This window comes from Bison bison, unplaced genomic scaffold (assembly GCF_000754665.1).
Source record: "Bison bison bison isolate TAMUID 2011002044 unplaced genomic scaffold, Bison_UMD1.0 scf7180017864317, whole genome shotgun sequence".
NCBI classification, from domain to species: Eukaryota; Metazoa; Chordata; class Mammalia; order Artiodactyla; family Bovidae; genus Bison; species Bison bison.
Genome location: NW_011494889.1, coordinates 2,946,910 through 2,966,112, shown reverse-complemented (window position 1 = coordinate 2,966,112; position 19,203 = coordinate 2,946,910). Strand labels below are relative to the sequence as shown.

At 40.4% G+C, this 19,203-nt stretch overlaps 2 protein-coding genes across 2 annotated transcripts in view; one reads left to right on the top strand and one right to left on the bottom strand.

Annotated features, from left to right (window-relative positions):
• The window catches only part of DNAH14 (dynein, axonemal, heavy chain 14), a 376,195-nt gene extending 365,625 nt beyond the window's left edge, over positions 1-10,570 (bottom strand). Inside the window, exon 1 of the mRNA XM_010852937.1 lies at positions 10,557-10,570. Coding sequence (XP_010851239.1) covers positions 10,557-10,570 — 14 coding nt within the window. The remainder of the gene's footprint in view (positions 1-10,556) is intronic.
• Positions 10,571-14,794: 4,224 nt separating this feature from the next.
• On the top strand, positions 14,795-15,585 carry LOC104997954 (homeobox protein CDX-1-like). Its single transcript, XM_010852936.1, is given in 3 exon segments — positions 14,795-15,015; positions 15,241-15,329; positions 15,332-15,585. Coding segments are annotated over 3 exon segments (564 nt in total).
• Positions 15,586-19,203: the final 3,618 nt, after the last annotated feature.

The following is a 19,203-nucleotide window of genomic DNA, read 5'->3' as shown; positions in this document are numbered from 1 at the left end:
CAATGGGATGCTGCTGCTGCTGCTAAGTCACTTCAGTCATGTCCGACTCTGTGTGACCCCATAGACAGCAGCCCACCAGGCTCCACCATCCCTGGGATTCTCCAGGCAAGAACACTGGAGTGGGTTGCCATTTCCTTCTCCAATGCATGAAAGTGAAAAGTGAAAGTGAAGTTGCTCAGTTGTGTCAGACTCTTGGCGACCCCATGGACTACAGCCTACCAGGCTCCTCCATCCATGGGATTTCCCAGGCAAGAGTACTGGAGTGGGGTGCCATTGCCTTTTCTGAATGGGATGCTACTCAGCCATAATAAAGAATGAACTAATTCCATTTACAGCAATATCGAGGGACTGGAAATTATCATACTAAGTACGAGTCAAAAAGAGAAGGACAAATACAACTATCATTGTATGTGAAAACTAAAATATGGCACAAATGAAGTTATTTGCGAAACAGAAACAAACTCACAGACATGGAGAAGACTTGTAGTTACCGAGGGGGAGGAGAGTGGGAGAGGGGTGGATTGGAAGTTTGAGGTTAGGAGATGCAAACTATTATATATAGAATAAAAAACATCCTACTGTACAGCACAGGGGGCTATATTCAATATTCTGAGATAAACTATAATGCAAAGAATATAAAAAAGAATGTACAGATTTGTATAACTGAGTCACTTTGCTGTATAGCAGAAATTAACAAAACACTGTAAATCAACTATACTTCAATAAAAGTAAAATTTTAAAAAAATATGGCACTGACACAAAAACAGTAACTAATACAGTAACTAATATTAATTTCCAGTCCATCCATATTGCAGATCAATCGAACAGGATAGAGAGCCCAGATATGAACTCACACACATATAGTCAATCTATGACAAAGGCTTCCCTAGTAGCTCAGCTGGTAAAGAATCTTCCTGCAATGCAGGAAACCCCGGTTCAATTCCTGAGTCAGGCAGATCCCCTGGAGAACAGATAGGTTACCCACTCTAGTATTCTTGGGCTTCCCTGGTGGCTCAGCTGGTGAAGAATCTGCCTGCAATGCAGGAGATCTGGGTTCAATCCATGGGTTGAGAAGATCCCCTGGAGAAGGAAAAGACTACCCATTCCAGTATTCTGGCCTGGAGAATTCCATGGACTGTATAGTACATGGGGTCGCAAAGAATCAACAAATCTATGACAAAGGAGGCAAGAACATACAAGACAGTCTCTTCAATAAGGGGTACTGCAAAAACTGGACAGCCACATATAAAAGAATGAAATCAGAACATTCTTTAACACCATATACAAAAATAAACTCAAAATGGATTAAAGATCAAAATGTTAAGACCAGATACTATAAAACTCCTAGAGGAAAACACAGGCAGAACACTCTTTGACATAAAACACAGCAATATGTTTTTGGATCCTTGTCCTAAAGCAAAGGAAATAAATGCAAAAGTAAACAAATGGGACCTAATTAAAACTTAAAAAGCTTTTGTGTAGTAAAGGAAATCACTGATAAAATGAAAGGACAGCCTACTGAATGGGAGAAAATATTTGCCGATGATATGACCGATAATGGGTTAATACCCAAAATACATAAACAGCTAATTCAAGTCAATATAAAAAGTCTGGTTTAAAAATGGACAGAAGGTATGAATAGACTCTATTCCAAAGAAGACAACACAGATGGCCAACAGGCACATGAAAATATACTCAACATCATTAATCAAACAGAGGAATGCAAATTCAAACCACACTGAGATATCACCTCAAACCTGTCATAATAGCTATCATAGAAAAGAATACAAATAACAAATGTTGGCAAGGATAGAGAGAAAAGACAACCTTCTGACACTGTTGGTAGGAGGTGTAAATTGGTGTAGACACTGTGGGAAACAATACAGAGGTTTTTAAAAAAAACTAAAAATAGAACCACCATCAGTTCAGTTCACTCGCTCAGTTGTGTCCAACTCTTTGCTACCCCATGGACTGCAGCATGCCAGGCTTCCCTGTCCACCACCAACTCCCAGAGTTTACTCAAACTCATGTCCACCAACTAGCTCATCCTCTGTCATCCTCCACCCAAAAAAACTGTTAGAGTTAATAAACAAATTCAGTAAAGCTGTAGGAATCAAAATCAACATTCAAATATCAATTGCATTTCTATATACTAACAATGAACTACACAAAAAAGAAATTGAGAAATCAATCACACTTACAATAACACCAAAAAGATAAATTCTGAAGGACAAATTTAACCAAGGAAATTAAAAGACCTGTACATTGAAAACTATAAGACACTGATGAAAGAAACCGAAGCAAAACACAAAATTATGGAAAATTAGCTCATGCTCACATATTACAGTAACTAATATTAAAATGCCCATACTTCCCAAAATAATCAACAGATCCAATGCTATCTCTATCAAAATTCCAATAGCATTTTTCATAAAAGTAGGAAAAAAAATGCTTTGCTTGGAACCACGAGAGACCCTCAATAATCAAAGCCATTTTTGGAAAAAAGAATAAAGCTACAGGTATCACACTTTCTGACTTCAAGGTATATTACAGAAATCTGCAGTCCTGTGTCGGGAACCAGTCCAGAAATTCAAGCAGTCCAGAAATTCAAGCAGAAATTCAGAATTTCTGCAGTCCAGAAATTCAAGCAGTCCTGTGTCAGGAACCGGGGCAGAGGCCAATGTGTTTCTTATTATTTCACAATAGTCTATTGTTGGCTGGCTTTGAAGATGGAAAGATTAGTTCAGTTAGAATTAATAAACAAATTCAGTAAAGTTATAGGTTACAAAATCAATAGGAATTTGGCCAAGATGGCAGAGAAGGCAGACCCTGAGCTCACCTCCTCCTATGGGCACACAAAAGTTACAGAGCAATTACTGATGATAAAGACTGGAATCTAGCAGAAAACACCTTTATCTTTAGTTGTGACTAAAGATAAAAAAATAGGAAGGGTACAGTTAAGTCTCAGACCCCTAGTGGGCAACTCACAAATTGCAAATACAGAGGAGTAAGAGGTCCATGCCCCACATCAGCGTCCCTAGTCCAGGGGTCCTGCATCAGGAACATGAGCCCCCAGAACATATGGCTTTGAAAGTCAGCAGAATTTACTTTCAGGACACCCAGAGGGCTGAGGGAAACAGGAACTCCATTCTTACCGGGTGCACATAAAATCTCACATGCTCTAGGACTCAGGGCAAAAGTAGTAAGTTGAAAGGAACCTGGGTCACACCTTATCTGATGATTCTGGAGAGCATTCCAGGGAAGCAGGAGGCAACTGGAAGTCATCCTGGGGATACAGACACTGGGAGTAGTCATTTTAGGGAACTTTTTCTATCATGAGGACAGGGACACTAGCAAGCACCACTTTGGAATTTCTCTCTAGCATATTAGAACTCACCCCTACCCACCTACCTGTTAGCGCCAGTACTGGGATGCCTCAGGCCAAGTAACTAGCCCAAGTGGGAACAAAGCCCCACCAACCAGCAGGCTGGCTGCTATAGGGGTGCTGAACCCACAGCTGCCCCAGGACAAGACCCTCTTCACCAGAGACCCTGGAACCCAGCTCCCACTCACCAGTAGACCAGCACCAGCCCCAGGACCTACTGGGCCCTGTCCCCTCCTACCAGTGGGGAGAGGGTGGAATACTTCCAGGGCCCTATAGCCAGAGACTCCAGATTCCAGCACTGCCCACCAGAGGGCAGCCAGCCCCAAGGCCAGCCTACATACACCAGTAAACCAGCACTAGCTCTGAGACCTCCCGGGCCTCAGCTCCACCTACGGTAGGCCTAAATACCAGCTCCAAACCCTGGCCCCTGTAGCCATAGACCTCAAGCTCTAGCACTGCCCATCAGAGGGCCAGCACCAGTCCTGTACCAGCCTCACGTGCCAGTTGGCTAGCATCCGCTCCAGGATCACTGCACTTTCACAGCTTGCCATGGCAGGACCTAGACTACCCTGCCAGCAGGCTAATCCCAGCCCTAAGACACCCTGGATCCCTCAGCCAGCTGTGTCAGGAACAAGCCCCAACCACCACCAAGTCAACACTAGCTCTGGGACACTGGTCCCTTCAGTCAGTGGCCCCAGGATCCAATCCCACCTCCTAGCAGGTTGACATCAGCTTCACATCTGCCAGGACTCTATAGCCAGCCACCTTGTGACCCTACCCAACCCCATCAATCAGTAGCCAGCAACCTCTACCCAAGGCAGGGCCTGCCTGGCGACCAACCAGGTCGGGGGCCAGCCAGGCCTAGTAGACCACCCACAAGTGTCAACTTACCACAACATAAGGACTCATGCAGCTCACATATGGCACACCCCTAAACAATATAGCTCTTTGACTAGGGGGAATGTTCGATTAGGATACATAGGACATCCCTATAAAAGGCCACTTTTCCAAAGTCAGGAAATGTAACAAGCCTACAAAACACATGGAAATAAGAACAACAAGTTAGGCAAAATGAGAAAACAGAGAAACATGTTCCAAACAAAGGAACAAGATAAAACCCCAAAAGAATTAAATGAAGTGGGGACAGAAAATCTACTTGAGAAAGAGTTCAGGGTAGTGATCATAAAGATGATCAAAGAACTCAAGAGGATTTGGGATGAACAGAGTGAGAAGTTTTTAACAAAGAGTTTAAAATATAGATGGACCGGAGATGAATAATATAGTGCTGAAATGCAAAATACACTAGAAGGAATGATCAGTAGACTAAATGATACAGAGGAACAGATCATGAGCTGGAAGACAGGTAGTGGAAGTAACTGAAAAGAAACAGGACAAAAAAAAAAGAAAAGATGACAATTTAAGAGACCTTTAGGCTTCCCTCGTAGCTCAGCTGGTAAAGAATCTGCCTACAATGCGGGAGACCTGGATTAAATCCCTGGGCTGGGAAGATCCCCTGGAGAAGGAAATGGCTACCCACTCCAGTATTCTGGCTGGGACAATTCCATGGGCAGAGGAGACTGGCAGGCTACAGTCCATAGGGTCTTGAAGAGTTGGACACAACTGAGCTACTTTCACTTTCACTGGGACATCAAACATACTAACATGCACATTACAGAGATCCCAGAAGGAGAAGAGAGAGAGAAGACATAGAGCTGAAAACTTTCCTAACTTTGGAAAAGGCTTCCAGGTCCAGGAAGTACAGAGAGTCCCAAACAGGTTCAACACAGAGAGGACCAATCAAGACACATGTAATTAAAATAGTAAAAATTAAAGAGACTATTAAAAGCAGCATGAGAAAAACAACAAGTTATGTACAAGGCTATAAGGCTCATAGCTAACTTTCGACAGAAACTCTGCAGGCCAGAAGAGAGTGGCATGATATATCTAAAGTGATAAAAGGGGGAAATAGTAATAATCTATTCAGTAAGGCTTTCATTCAAAGTTAATGGAAAGATTATGAGTTTTACATGCAAGCAAAAGCTAAAAGAGGTCATCACTACCAAACTAGCTGTACAAGAAATGTTCAAGGGATTTCTCTACGTGAAAAAGAATAGACCACAACTAAAAACGACAAAAAAATAAAAAGACATGTCAAGTCAGTGGGAAAAACTGATCTAGAAAAAAAGGACCACATGGGAATAAATTGAAACTGAACATTTTCTCATTCACACCAAATATACAAACAAAATAAAAATTTAACTCCAGTGTAATTAAGTACTTAAATATCAAAATTAAAACTTTAAAATATATTTAATATTTCTCTGATGGGGGAAAGGAAAGATTTTTAAACAAGAGTGTATATAAAAGTCTATATACTTAACTGTATTAAAATAAAGAACTTTTGATAAATCTCACTTTTAATAAAGAAAAGCTGTATACTGTGAAATGATAGCTGCAAAATATATGTGGTACATAGTCTGCAAAGATGGAAAAGGAAATGGCAACCCACTCCAGTGTTCTTGCCTGGAGAATCCCATGGACAGAGAAGCCTGGTAGGCTACAGTCCCTGGGGTCGCACAGAGTCGGACCCAACTGAAGCGACTTAGCAGCAGTCTCCAAAGATAACCACAATTCCTACATGCATGTCTATTTATCACAAAGTAGAGTCTATTCCTCTTTCTCAAAGCAGAGCTTGTCTTAGTGATTTCTTCTGACCAACAGAGACCTGTTAAAATAACTTTATGCCAATTCCAGGCCTAGCCCTTAAGAGTCCTGCCAGCTTCCCCTCTCCCTCTTGAAGCGAAGAACTGTGGGAGAAATCCAACTACCCTGCTGAGACTACGCATGCTCCAAGTCATCAGCCACACAGAAAAGTTCTGAACCACCAGACATGAGTGAAGACATTTTGAACCTTCCAGCCCCACCCAGCCATCAAATAAATATAGTCAGATGAGTGACCCAGGGCCATATGAAGCTACAAAAACACCCCTCTGAGCCTAGAGCCTAGAGAAATAATAAATCATTCTTGATTTAAGCCAGTGAATTCTAGAGCGATTTGTTAAACAGCAATAAACAACTGAAGTGACATCTAACATACATACCACAAAAAATTAGTCTCAAGAACAAAAAAAAGAACGACACTAAAAAAAAAACGACTAGAACAATTACACAGGCAAATGATATGTACAGGCATTTCACAGAAGAAGAAATAAACATAACAAGTTATGTTCAATGTCATTACTAATCAGGATCATGCAAATTAAGATCATAAGTCAACATTTCTGTAATTCAACTGGCAAAGGAAGTTTGACAACATCAAGCAGAGAGGATAGACATTAGTAGTATCTCTTAGATTGCTGGTAAGAGTATATAACCACTCCAGAAAAGTTTGGCATCTTCTTTAAAAACTGAACATTACCCTACATCTCAGCAATTACATCCTAATATACCTACTCCCCAAGTGGCGCTAGTGGTAAAGAACCCACTTGCCAATGCAGGAGACATAAGAGATGCATTCTAAAAAAAAAAAAGAGAGAGAGATGGGTTCTATCCTTGGGTCAGGATGATCCAAAGAGCATGGTAACCCCCTCAAGTACGCTTGCCTGGAGAATCCCATGGCTAGATAAGCCTGGAGGACTACAGTCCACAGGGTCACAAAGAGCAGAGCGTGACCGAGGCGACTTTAGCACACACACACATACCTACAATGGACACAAGTTTGAGCAAAATTCAGGAGATAGGGAAGGATAAGTAAGCCTGGCATGCTGCAGTCCATGTGGTTGCAAAGAGTTAGACATGATGAAGTGTTTGGAATGCACGCATACCTACATACACACACACACACACACACAAATAAAAACTTTTTCACATGTGCAATAGAAAACAGTACAAAATCTTCCACAGTAGCCTTGAGAATAATATCTAAAAGCTGGAAACAACACTAAAAGTCCAGCACTAAGAGAATAAACAAATTATGATCTAATAATACAATGAAATATTACACTACAGTAAAAATAAAACAATTAACCTCGGTAAAATATCATTGGTAAGAGGAATTATTAGAAAACTCATTCAGAATATTTTTTTGTAAACTTCAAAAACAGTTAAGCTAAGAAATATACTGTAGACATACACGTGTGATTTTGAAAGCTTTTAATACTTCAAGACAATATGAAAAGAACTAAATCAGGGATGATGGAGACCTGAGGACCTCCATAGTCACTGCCCTTGCTGAACTCTTGCTGAACACTCTAAAATAAAACTGCTGAACAGCTGCTGAGTTGCTGAAATATGCTAAGAACTAGACTAAAGAAAATATACCTTTCCCTAGTAACATATGAGATGTGCTTGATAAGCCGATTGCATATATGTAACAAATGTTCCTCCAATAAACAATTTGTTTAAACCCGCAAGAACGTCCCATTCCCCCATCAAAAACTCTACCTATTTTCCTCCAGTGGGACACTCTTCTGGCTTCCTCCAAAACTGTGGTTCCCCCAATTGCAATTCTAAGACCCCCATTAATCAATTTTTGACCTCTTTATAGTTTGTGGTCCTTCCAGTTGACAATAATAAACACAAAATTCTTGAGGAGTTATAGAAGGCAGAGAGATAAAATAAGGGAAAGATTTGAAGATAAATGTTGCTAATAACCTACTTATTGTCTTATGCAGTGAATTTGCAGGTGACTATTTTATAACTTGAACATACAATTTATTAGTTTTTAAAGACCCATGCAATGATCAATGATGACAGGATGCCATCAATATAGTACAATACAATACAATCTGGTGCATATGAAAATCCTTACCCACTCTGTAAAAAAACAAAAAAAAAACAAAGAGGCCAAAAATATATCATTTATTGGTTTGTTAGAAAAGTTACCAGCAGACAATAGGTTAATGTCTTAAAAATGCTGAAACAAAAATAACTGCCCATCAAGAAGTTTATATTGTTGAATATGTAAAAAGACTGAGATTATCACCTACAGACCCTCACTTAACAGAATAATTAAGGATGTACTTCAGCACAAAGTGACATAGAGATGAGATGTATACAAAGTGACAGAATGAACAATGACCTCCCCAAAGGTGTCCACATCCTAACCACCCAGAACCCGTGAATAAGTTACCTTACATGGTAAAAGGGACTTTGCAGATGTAATTAAACTAAAATCTCAAAATGGGGAGATTATTCTGGATTATCCAGTGGGTTCAACATAATCACAAGGAACCATGCAAGAGGGAGACAGGAAGATCAAAGGCAGAGAAGGATGTGAGAATGGAAGCCAAGGTCAGAGAAGAGAAGATACAATGCTGCAGGCTTTAAAGATAAGAGAAGGGACTACAAGCCAAGGAATGTAGGCAACCTCTGAAGGGAAGAACAGCTAAGGAAACAGATTTCTCCCTGAGAGCCTCCAAAAAGGAATGCTGAACACATTTTACACATTTTAGCCTTCTGACCTCCAGAACTGTAAAATAATACATTTGTGTTGCTCTCAGCCACGAAATTTGTGGTAATTCCAATTAACAATGGGAGACAAAGACATAGTTACATATATTCACTTATTAAATCCTCACAAATCCTCTTTGAGTTAGGCACTAGTCTTAAACCCACTTAACATGGTATTACACTCACTTGACATAAAGAAATCAAAGAACAAAATAAGTGGTGGACCTGGATACAAATCCAGGATCCACACCATTAACCTCCATAAAAGTGGTCTTTTAAATGAAAGAACATTGTATCAGAAAAGATTACTGAAAAAACCATTTAAAAAAATATGTATTATGTCAGTAAACATAATGAAAGATTACATTTTAAAAGTTAAAATTAAAATACTGAAACAATAACAGTGTTGGGTAGGAAGAAGTTCAATGGGCATTGTACCTTAAGATCCTTGTTATTAAAAAAAAAAAAAAAGATTACTGTTATTGTCAACAGAAACAAATATTTAAAAAATGACTGACTTTGTCAGAAAAAATTTATGGACAAATATGTACTAAGGTAACACACTAAAATAACATAAACATAATCTATGGAGCCTAAACAGAGCTGGAAAAATAAATAACACATAGAATGACTGACAGACAGACAGACAGGAGGAGTATAGATGATTCAGAAAATTTCAGCAGCAGACAGGGAAGTGTGATATACAAAAAACACAAAAGAGAAGTAAATCTGGCCCTGTTTCTTCAGTAATCACAATAATAAAAGTGGACTCATTCCATTTATTTAAACACAGATTGAACAATCAAATTAGACAATGTAGCTAAAAATGTTGCTTATAAAACACATCCATAAAGCAAAAGCGTATCAAAAAGTTCAAAATAAAGAAATGGATGCTGGTGAGAAAGGAAAATGATGCAGTTGCTATGGAAAACTGTCATCGTACTTCAATAAATTAAACACAGAATTACCATATGATCCAACAATTCCACTTCTAGGTAAATACCAAAAGAATCAAAGGCAGTGATTCAAACATATATTTGTACACCAATGTTCAGAGCAGCATTATTCATAAAAGCCAAAAGGTAAAAACAACCCAAATGTCCATTAACAGATGAATGGCTGAAGAAAGTAGGTATATACGTACAATGGAATTATTCAGTCTTAAAAAATGACACAGACCACAGAATATCAAAAATGATATCCTGACACAGACCACAATACTTCTAGGATGAACCTAGAAGCCATCATGCTAAGTAAATAATCCAAACACAAAGGACAAAATTTCTAGAAATCCACTTGAATGAGGTTTCTAGAATAGTCAAATTTTACTGGCTATCAAGAGATAGAAGCAGTAATGAAGAGTTAGTATTAAATAAGTACAGAATTTCAGTTGCGGATGATGAAAGTTGGGAAGATGGATTGTGGTAATAGACACACAACAATTTAATGCCACTGAAATATACGTTTAGACATATTATGTCATGCAATAAAGAAACAAAGAAACAGAAAATACTATACCATGCCAATGGTAATAAAAACAACACTGATTTACCAACATTCTATCAGACAAAATAGAATTTAAAGGAAAAGCATTAATAAGGAGAAATGGAGACTCAACATAATAATAGAAGGGCCAATCCATCAAAGAGCTATAATACTTATAACTTTTAAGTACCTAAGATTGCGTCAAAATATACAAAGCAAAGCCTGACAGAATTACAGGAAACTCGACATTTCGCAAAAACATGGTGAGATATTTCAACCTATCTCAATGATCTATAGATCAAGTGAGCAAAAAAAGTAGTACATATACACAAGATTTGACCCTCCCAAAGAACAGTCTTGGGCTACAGTCCATAGGGTCGCAAGAGTCAGACGTGACTTAGCAACTAAACAAAAACAATATAAATAGAGGGAACCCTGTACCTAATAAAAGAATTTACTTTCCTTTCAAATCACATAAAATACTTATAAAAATTGATGATATGCTAGGTAACCAAAGACCTAATACACTTCAAAGATATAATATTATGTAGACTACATTTTCTAACATAAAGCAAATAAATAAGTAAAAAATAAAAACAGATTTTTAAAAAACTGTCTAGTTTGAAGACTTGAAATAGCACTCCTAAATAAATAGATTAAAAAGAAAATAAAAATGGAAATTACTCTCTAGTTAGAACCATTCAGAAAATATCACATATTTAAGGTTCGTGGATGCAGTTTTAGCAGCTCTTAGAATTAAAAATAAGAAGAGCATTAAATTAATTTAGTATTTTAAAGATTGCAAGTAAATAAAGGATTCAATAAAGAAGCTAGAAACTGAACAAGCTTAAAGGCAGGGAAATCAGTATAACAGAAAACAATCAAGATCAATAAAATTAATTGATTTCCTTCATCAACTTGATGAAGTTGAAAGGAAAACAGAAAAGTACACAAAAGGCTCTCATTTACTCCCAAAAGTAACAGACACGAGGCTGAAAGTGTTTCACAGGTGAGGTTTATCAAACAAGCAAAGAACAGAAAATCCTTATGATATACAAACTTCACAAGTAAAGAAGGAAAGTCATTGAACTCATTTCTTGAAACTTAAAGAGCAGTGATTCCCAAACAAGAATACTACTATGGTATACTACACCAAAAAATTACATAGACAATAACATTTATGAATGTAAGTGCAAATATCATAAATAAAACATTAACAAATCAAATCCAACAATGTCTGCCTATGTACACATATGATACATACACATGTACTGATACATATCTTAGTGGAGTTTATCCCATGAATGCAAGTACATCTATGAATGTTAATAATGTAATAAAATATATTAATTCTTTGAAGAGTCTGTTTACTCACATAAAATCACACACATATTCATCTATATTTGTGTCACGTGTACACACATATGTGTAAGTATATATTACACAAATTTTTTAAGAGTTCATTACTCACTTATCGGGGATATAAACACCAAGCTCGCATTGAGGCAGGAGTAGAAGAGAGCTCACTCAGCCTCATAAACAGAAACCAACAAGCCCTGCGCCAGGAAGACGAGCTCTTCGAGGGCAGGGACAGTCGTCTGACTGGCGCCTGGCACAGGGCGGTGCACAACGACTGCGTAACGACGTCGAGGCCTTCCGTTCTCAGGCAACCCCGCAAACCAACGGTCACCAGGCCCCCGAGGTCCCGAGATCCCAGCCGTTATGGAACGCAGTCCCCGAGGCCCTTACCTGCTGCTCTGTGGCCCAGTAGCCGCCTGGGCCCATTTTAGGGCTGAATAGTGAGGTTTGGCCCGCACATGCTGGAAAGGAAAGCGCCAGGCGAGGATGCCCTTGAAGAACCAAGGAGGACCGCCTGGAGACCCACCTGCAAACCCCAGGGCGCCATGGCTAGCGGTTTCAGGGGTGCGGTCTCAAGGCCCGCGCAATGGATGCTGGGGGCATGGGGCAGGATCAGGGCCGACACTGGACCGGCCAATGAAGTGGCCAGCGCCTTCTAGGTTCCCACGCCAGCGATATCACAGCCGCAGAAAAGGGTGGAGGCAGAAATGTGCACTAAAAGCAGATATGATATTTTGCACGTTATAGACCTCAGTCTAACATGTCAACCACTTGCACAAGAAAAACGGAGACATTGCAGAATGAGCCCCTCTGGGACCTTTGAAAGAAATGGCTTTTTAATATTTTCAAAACGTTTATGTTGTGAACAAAATACTTAATAAGTTTATTAAATAATAAATTTATTGAATTAATAAACTTTGTTTATTAAATAAGTTTGTTAAATTAACAAGTAAGTTCATGTGGGCATAAACTTACCATTTAAAAGCCTCAGTTATTAGTAAAAGGTTATGTATGGGCATATAATATGAGTGTAAGAGTGTGTGGACTGAAAATAGATGCCCAAACTGAGAGCTGTGAGTTACATTTTGTTGGAGTGGGGGTGCTTATGAGGACTATAGTCCAGGACACAACCTCTCAGATGGCTCTGAGGAACTGCTTGCCAGAGGTGGGAGTCTGGCAGAGGTCAATATGTATGATTTTGATGAAGGGGAATACATGCAGTCAAGCATACATTTTGGCAGAGGCTTGCTGCTAGTGCAGAGAAGTTTGCTGATAGTCACAAGGAGCAAATGTCTCTTAATGATTTTAGTGCTCTTCTAGATGTGAGAAGATATAAAAAAAATTAGGCTCATGAAGTCTTCTGAAAAGATCTAACTACCTGAAGGCCAGCTCTACCAAATTTCCCTAGAGCACAGAGTGCCTCATTCCTGCTCTCTGTCTGGAACTCCTTTCGGGATGTGTTGAAGGTCAGCGACTGCAGTGGCCAGGGACTTCATTCTTGTAGAACTGGGTGGTGAGCTACGTTGTTTGGTTGGCAAGCTAAAGGAATCCTAAGAAATAGTTGAATTGTGTGTTTATGTGTCTATGTAAAAATGCCTCATTTCTTTTTAAATGTCTTATAAAAAATTTAGTAGGTGAATATCCTATATGTGACTCAACACTTCTTTACTGAACACTTACTATGTACCACACAGGACACATGGGTCCCTTCTTTATATTTCTTGGTAGGGGCCACAGAAGAAAAGCAATATAGAGTTTTGCTGCATTCTACTATAGCTAAAACTATGTTTAAGAATAAACTTCCCACTATTCATATCAATTAAGCTTGAATATGTAGTCATTCAGCACATCACAATAAAATTTGAGGATGAATTTGAGTCTGAGAAGCTGCTAAGAATTTGAATGTTGAGGGTGAGGAAAGACATTTTAAAAGGGAAAATCATTTTGCAAATAAGGTTACCTTACGTGCCAATAATCATTTCTATTTGATAAACTTAGCCAAAACATTAGAGTTATAACTCAATAAAATATCAGTCAATAAATTGTCTAAAACAGAACAAGATAAACAAAAAAACTATGAAGCCATCTTCTTCCCGTGTCTTCTCTGTCTCAACAAATAGCAGCTCTACTGCGGAGTCTTCCTTGACACTCACTTCTCCCTTACTCTCTACCCCAATTCAATTTATTATCAAGTTCTGTGGATTCTACCCTCGACACGTATCTTGTCTATCACTTTGGTCCACCTCTGCTGTTTTGGTGGTAGGCCAAGAAATGGCCTTCAAACCAGTACCTGCAGGGGAAATACTGAATTTCAGGAGTGTGAGGGTAGTGATGATTTTAAAGGAATCTGTTTATATATCCAGATCTTTATATATAGCCTTTGCTAATTGTCATAAAGATTTGGCTTTCCTAGCCTTTCTTTCAAAATTTTCCTTCACACTTTATAAGAAAAGACCAGCCCTCCCCTACCTGGAATTCCACTGTGGTGGTTTCCAGGTGTAAGAAACTCAAGGATACCACAGAGCCAATGCAGAAAAAGAAAAAAATTTGAAGGAAGGAGCACTTCTTTCAATGGTCAATTGAAAAGCATCTACAAGGGCCAGGAGTCCAGGTGAATAGTTGCTCCAAGCCCGCAGGGCCCAGCAGACACAGCAGGGAGAGGCGTGTACACCGTGTACCTGATGTGGATGGACTATGTGCTTGGTGGGCTGTGGCTGGACATGATTCCCCTGGGAACCTGGACCCGCCAGGCCCACGTCTCAGCCTGGGCCCACAAGCCTACATCCCCACACCCCAAGCCTGACCTTGACCCCCAGGCTCCTGCAGTACCCAGACTTCACCAGCTACTCAGATGCACCCTTCGCTGCACCAAAGGGTAAATGGGCTCCCATTTACCAGTCCACCTCTCTGGCTTTCAGGCCTCCTCTGAGCTTTAGAGGCTTCCCTGGTGGCTCAGAAGGTAAAGACAATGTGGGAGACCAGGGTTTGATTCCTGGGTCAGGAAGACTCCCCTGGAGAAGGGAATGGCAACCCACTCCAGTATTCTTGCCTGGAGAATCCCATGGACAAAGGACCCTGGCAGACTATAGTCCACGGGGTCACCAAGAGTCGAACATGACTGAGCGATCAGTACACACATGGAGCTTTAGTGCGTGGTGCCCAAGTCCCCGGGGGTGTGGCCCTGGTCTCCTGGTGCAGTGTCTCTGCAGCCCAGGCATACCGTCCTCACCCGGAGGGCAAAGCCAGACTTCCTGTGAGTGGATGTGGTGTAGCATGGCAGCTGAAGGTGGCAATGGCAGGGGTAAGACCAGGACCAAAGACAAAAACTATGTAGTCTACACCAAACTGGCTCCCCTGATGGCTCATAGTAAAGATCCGCCTGCCAATGCAAGAGACACAGGTTCAAAACCTGGGTCTGGAAGATCACCTGGAGAAGGAAATGACAACCCACTCCAGTATTCTTGCTTGAGAAATCCCATGGACACAGGAGCCTGATGGGCTACAGTCCATGAGATTGTAAAAGAATCAGACACAACTTAGGGACTAAAATAACAAAACAGCTACACTGATCACCAGTGCCTGGAGCTGGAGAAGGAAGTGCTGTACAGTCATTACATCGCCATTCAGGGGAAATCAGAGCTGGCTGCTAATGGGGGCTTACTGAAAGTCACGTGAAGATCTGGTTCCAAAATCAGCAGGCAAAGGAGCACAAAGTGAACCAGAAGAAGCAGCAGCAGCAGCAGCACCCCCAACAGCCATCCCTGCCAACCCATGATGTGACCCCCCCCACTCCAGCCATGCCACCCTTTGAGGACCTGTGCCCCAGCTCCACCAACCTCCTGGGTGCCCCCTTCCCTTCACCTGTCAAGGAGGAGTATGCTGTAGCTCCCCGACCAACCTTGTGAAATAGGGGCCTTGGGGACTCAGGTGCTGGGAATGTGGCTCCTGTGGGGGCCCAGAAGGCCTGGTGTGAGTCCCAGTCCTGCCACCGACCTTCTGAGTAACCTTGGACAGATCACGCACCCCACCCCTGGGCCCATCTCTGGAGAGGTCTTAACCCCCAGGAGATCAGGGGACCACCCACTCCTCCTCCACAGACTCAAAGGTGGGAGGCCCCCATAGGGACTAGACTCCTGGAGAAAGGAGGTAGAACACAGAGAAGATGAAAAGCTTGCAGACTGTGACCTGAGGAGGTGGTGGGGTGTCAGCTCACACCTGCCTTTTCCTGCAGCGTCACCTCTACTGGCCCCCATCCTAACATGCCCTAAACCCTCTCCAAAAAGAGTTGGACATGACTGAGCGACTAACACGTCAGATTTTATTAGCTGGAAACAAAAGCACCGTCAAAGTGTGAAGCAGTACTGCTTAGTGTAGTGACACTAATTCCTTTTTAAAGATTTATTTTTAATTGGGGGATAATTGCTTAAAAATATTGCGTTGGTTTCTACCATATATCAACATGAATCATCCATAGCTATATGTATATTCCCTTCCTCTTGAACTTCTCTCCTACCTTCCATCCCATCCCACCCCTCTAGCTTATCACCAAGCACTGAATTTGAGCTCCCTGCATTATACAGCAAATTCCACGGACTATCTAATTTTACGTATGGTGATATATATGATTCCATGCTACTCTCTCCATTTGCCCCACCCTCTCCCTCCCCCACTGTGTCCGTAAGTCTGTTCTCTATGTCTGTGTCTCCATTACTGCCCTGCAAATAGGTGCATCAGTACCGTCTTTCTAGATTCCATATTTATGCATTGTATGCTTAGTCATTCAGTCGTGTCTGACTCTTTGTGACCCCATGGACTGTAGCCCACCAGATTCCTCTGTCCGTGGGGATTCTCCAGGCAAGAATACTGGAGAGGTTTGCCATTCCCTCCTCCAGGGGATCTTCCCAACCCAGGGATTGAACCCAGGTCTCCCACATTGCAGGCGGATTCTTTACTGTCTGAGCCACCAGGGAAGCCCATATTTATGTGATAATATACGGTATTTGTTTTTCTCTTTCTGACTTACTTCACTCTGTATAATAGGCTCTAGGTTCATCCACCTTATTAGAACTGAGTCAAACACATTCCTTTTTATGGCTGAGTAATATTCCATTGTGTGTATGTACCACAACTTCTTTATCCATTCATCTGTCAATGAGCATCTAGGTTGCTTCCATGTCTTAGCTGTTGTAAATAGTGCTGCAATGAACACTGGGGGTACATGTGTATTTTTAAATTTTGGTTTCCTCAGGGTATATACCCAGTAGTGGGATTGTTGGGTCATACGGTAGTTTTATTCTTAGTTTTTTAAGGAATCTCCATACTGTTCACAGTGACTATATCATTTTGCAATCCCATCAATGGGGAAGAGGGTTCCCTTGTCTCCACATCCTGTCCAGCATTTATTGTTTGTAGATTTTTTGATGATGGTCATTCTGACTGGTGTGAGGTGATACCTCGTTATAGTTTTGATTTACATTTCTCTAATAATGAGCGATGGTGTGCTAGCATCTTTTCATATGTTTATTAGCCACCTGTGTGTCTTCTTTGGAGAAATGTCTGGTTAGGCCTTCTGCTTACTTTTTGATTGAGTTTTTTGTTTTTTTGGTATTGAGCTGAATGACCTGCTTGTACATTTTGGAGATTAATCCTTTGTCAGTTGTTTCATTCACTATTATTTTCTCCCATTCTGAGGGTTGTCTTTTCACCTTGTTTATAGTTTCCTTCACTGTGAAAAAGCTTTTAAGTTTAATTAGATCCCATCTGTTTATTTTTGTTTTTATTTCCTTTACTTTAGGAGGTGGGTTATAGAGGATCTTGCTGTGATTTATGTCCAAGAGTGTTCTAATTCTTTTAATATAATTAGAATATTTTACAGAGCATCAGATTCTTTGAAACACACTGGGTGAAACCAAGGGACTGAAAGGTAAAGTGATTTATTTTAAATTCATTCTGCTATATATGTGTTATATACATATACACTCTGCCATGCAGTAAGTTAAAACATATAATTTGATTATATCTAATTTGATTATATCATGAACTATATATTCCAATTACATTCAATCATCATCTTACTTTGTTTCATTATATATGTAATATTTGCTATCTGCTATAAAGATTGACTTCCTAGATGCTGGGCCAAATAGATTTTTTAGCTTCATACGCTGTTCTCTCTCATTAAATACAGGGATATTTTGATTATGATATATATGACATTAACAGAGTTATTTATGAAGCAGTGTCTATGATTTTTTTACTTTATAGCAAAAGCTGATGACCAGTTTTCAATAGTAAGGAAATATCATGCTCTTAATTACTTTTAATTAGTTACTCGTCCTTCATTATTTTTTAATATGTATGCATGCATGCTAAGTCATTTCAGTTGTGTCCAACTCTACAACTCTATGGACTGTAGCCCACCAGGCTCCTCGGTCCATGGGATTCTCCAGGTAAGAATACTAGAGTGGGTTGCCATACCCTCCTCAAGGAGATCTTCCCAACCTAAGGACTGAAGCCACATCCCTTACATCTCCTGCACTGGCAGGCAGGTTCTTTATCACTAGCTCAATCTGGGAAGCCCATATTTTAATATATAGTTATATTTTAACTACATATAACATTGCATCATTACAATTTAAATGATGAGAAATGTATATAGGTTTATTCTTACTTGTTTAATCTATTAAAATGAATAAATTATATCTGCATTATTTAATTGTGATTTGACTGGTTTTATTAATCTGTTTAAAATGCATTCATCTTTCCAGAGCTTTCTGTAATAGCTTTTGAAATGTTTATTAATGAATTTATTTGAACTGAAAAATTAAGTCAAATTTTATGATTAAAAGTCATAATTTAGCTAATTGATTTGGCAGTGCTAGTTCTGCACCTGACAGAATTTTTACTGGGATTCAATGAGCTAAATCCACAGATTCATAGTTTGACAAAAAATATTATTGAAAGACATGAAAATAGCGGGGCTGTAGGCTTCTGGGCCCAGGCTGAGACTGGTGGGCCTAGAGGGGCCCTGTACATGGTGTCCACGGCCTGCTACCCTGCACATGCTGAGCTCTGGAGCCCTTGAGCAACTGCTTGCCTGAGCTTCCAGCCCTTATAGATGCTTTAATTAATCACTGAAAGAAGTGTTCCTTCAAACCAGTACCTCCAGAGGAAACACAGACTTCCAGAAGTGTGAGGGTGGTGGTGGTTTTAAAGGAATCCGTTTATAGATCCAGAGCTTTATATATGCATGGGTGCATGCTCAGTCACTCCAGTTGTGTCCGACTCTGTGTGACCGTATGGACTGTAGCCTGCAGTCTCCTCTGTCCATAGGATTCTCCAGGCAAGAATACTGGAGTAGGTTGCCATGCCCTCTTCCAAGGGATCTTCCCCAGGGGTCAAAGCCCATGTCTCTCACATTTCTTGCATTGACAGGCGGGTTCCTTACCACTAGTGCCACCTGGAAAGCTCAGTTTTATATATGCATTCATGCATGCTAAGTTGCTTCAGTCGTGTCCGACTCT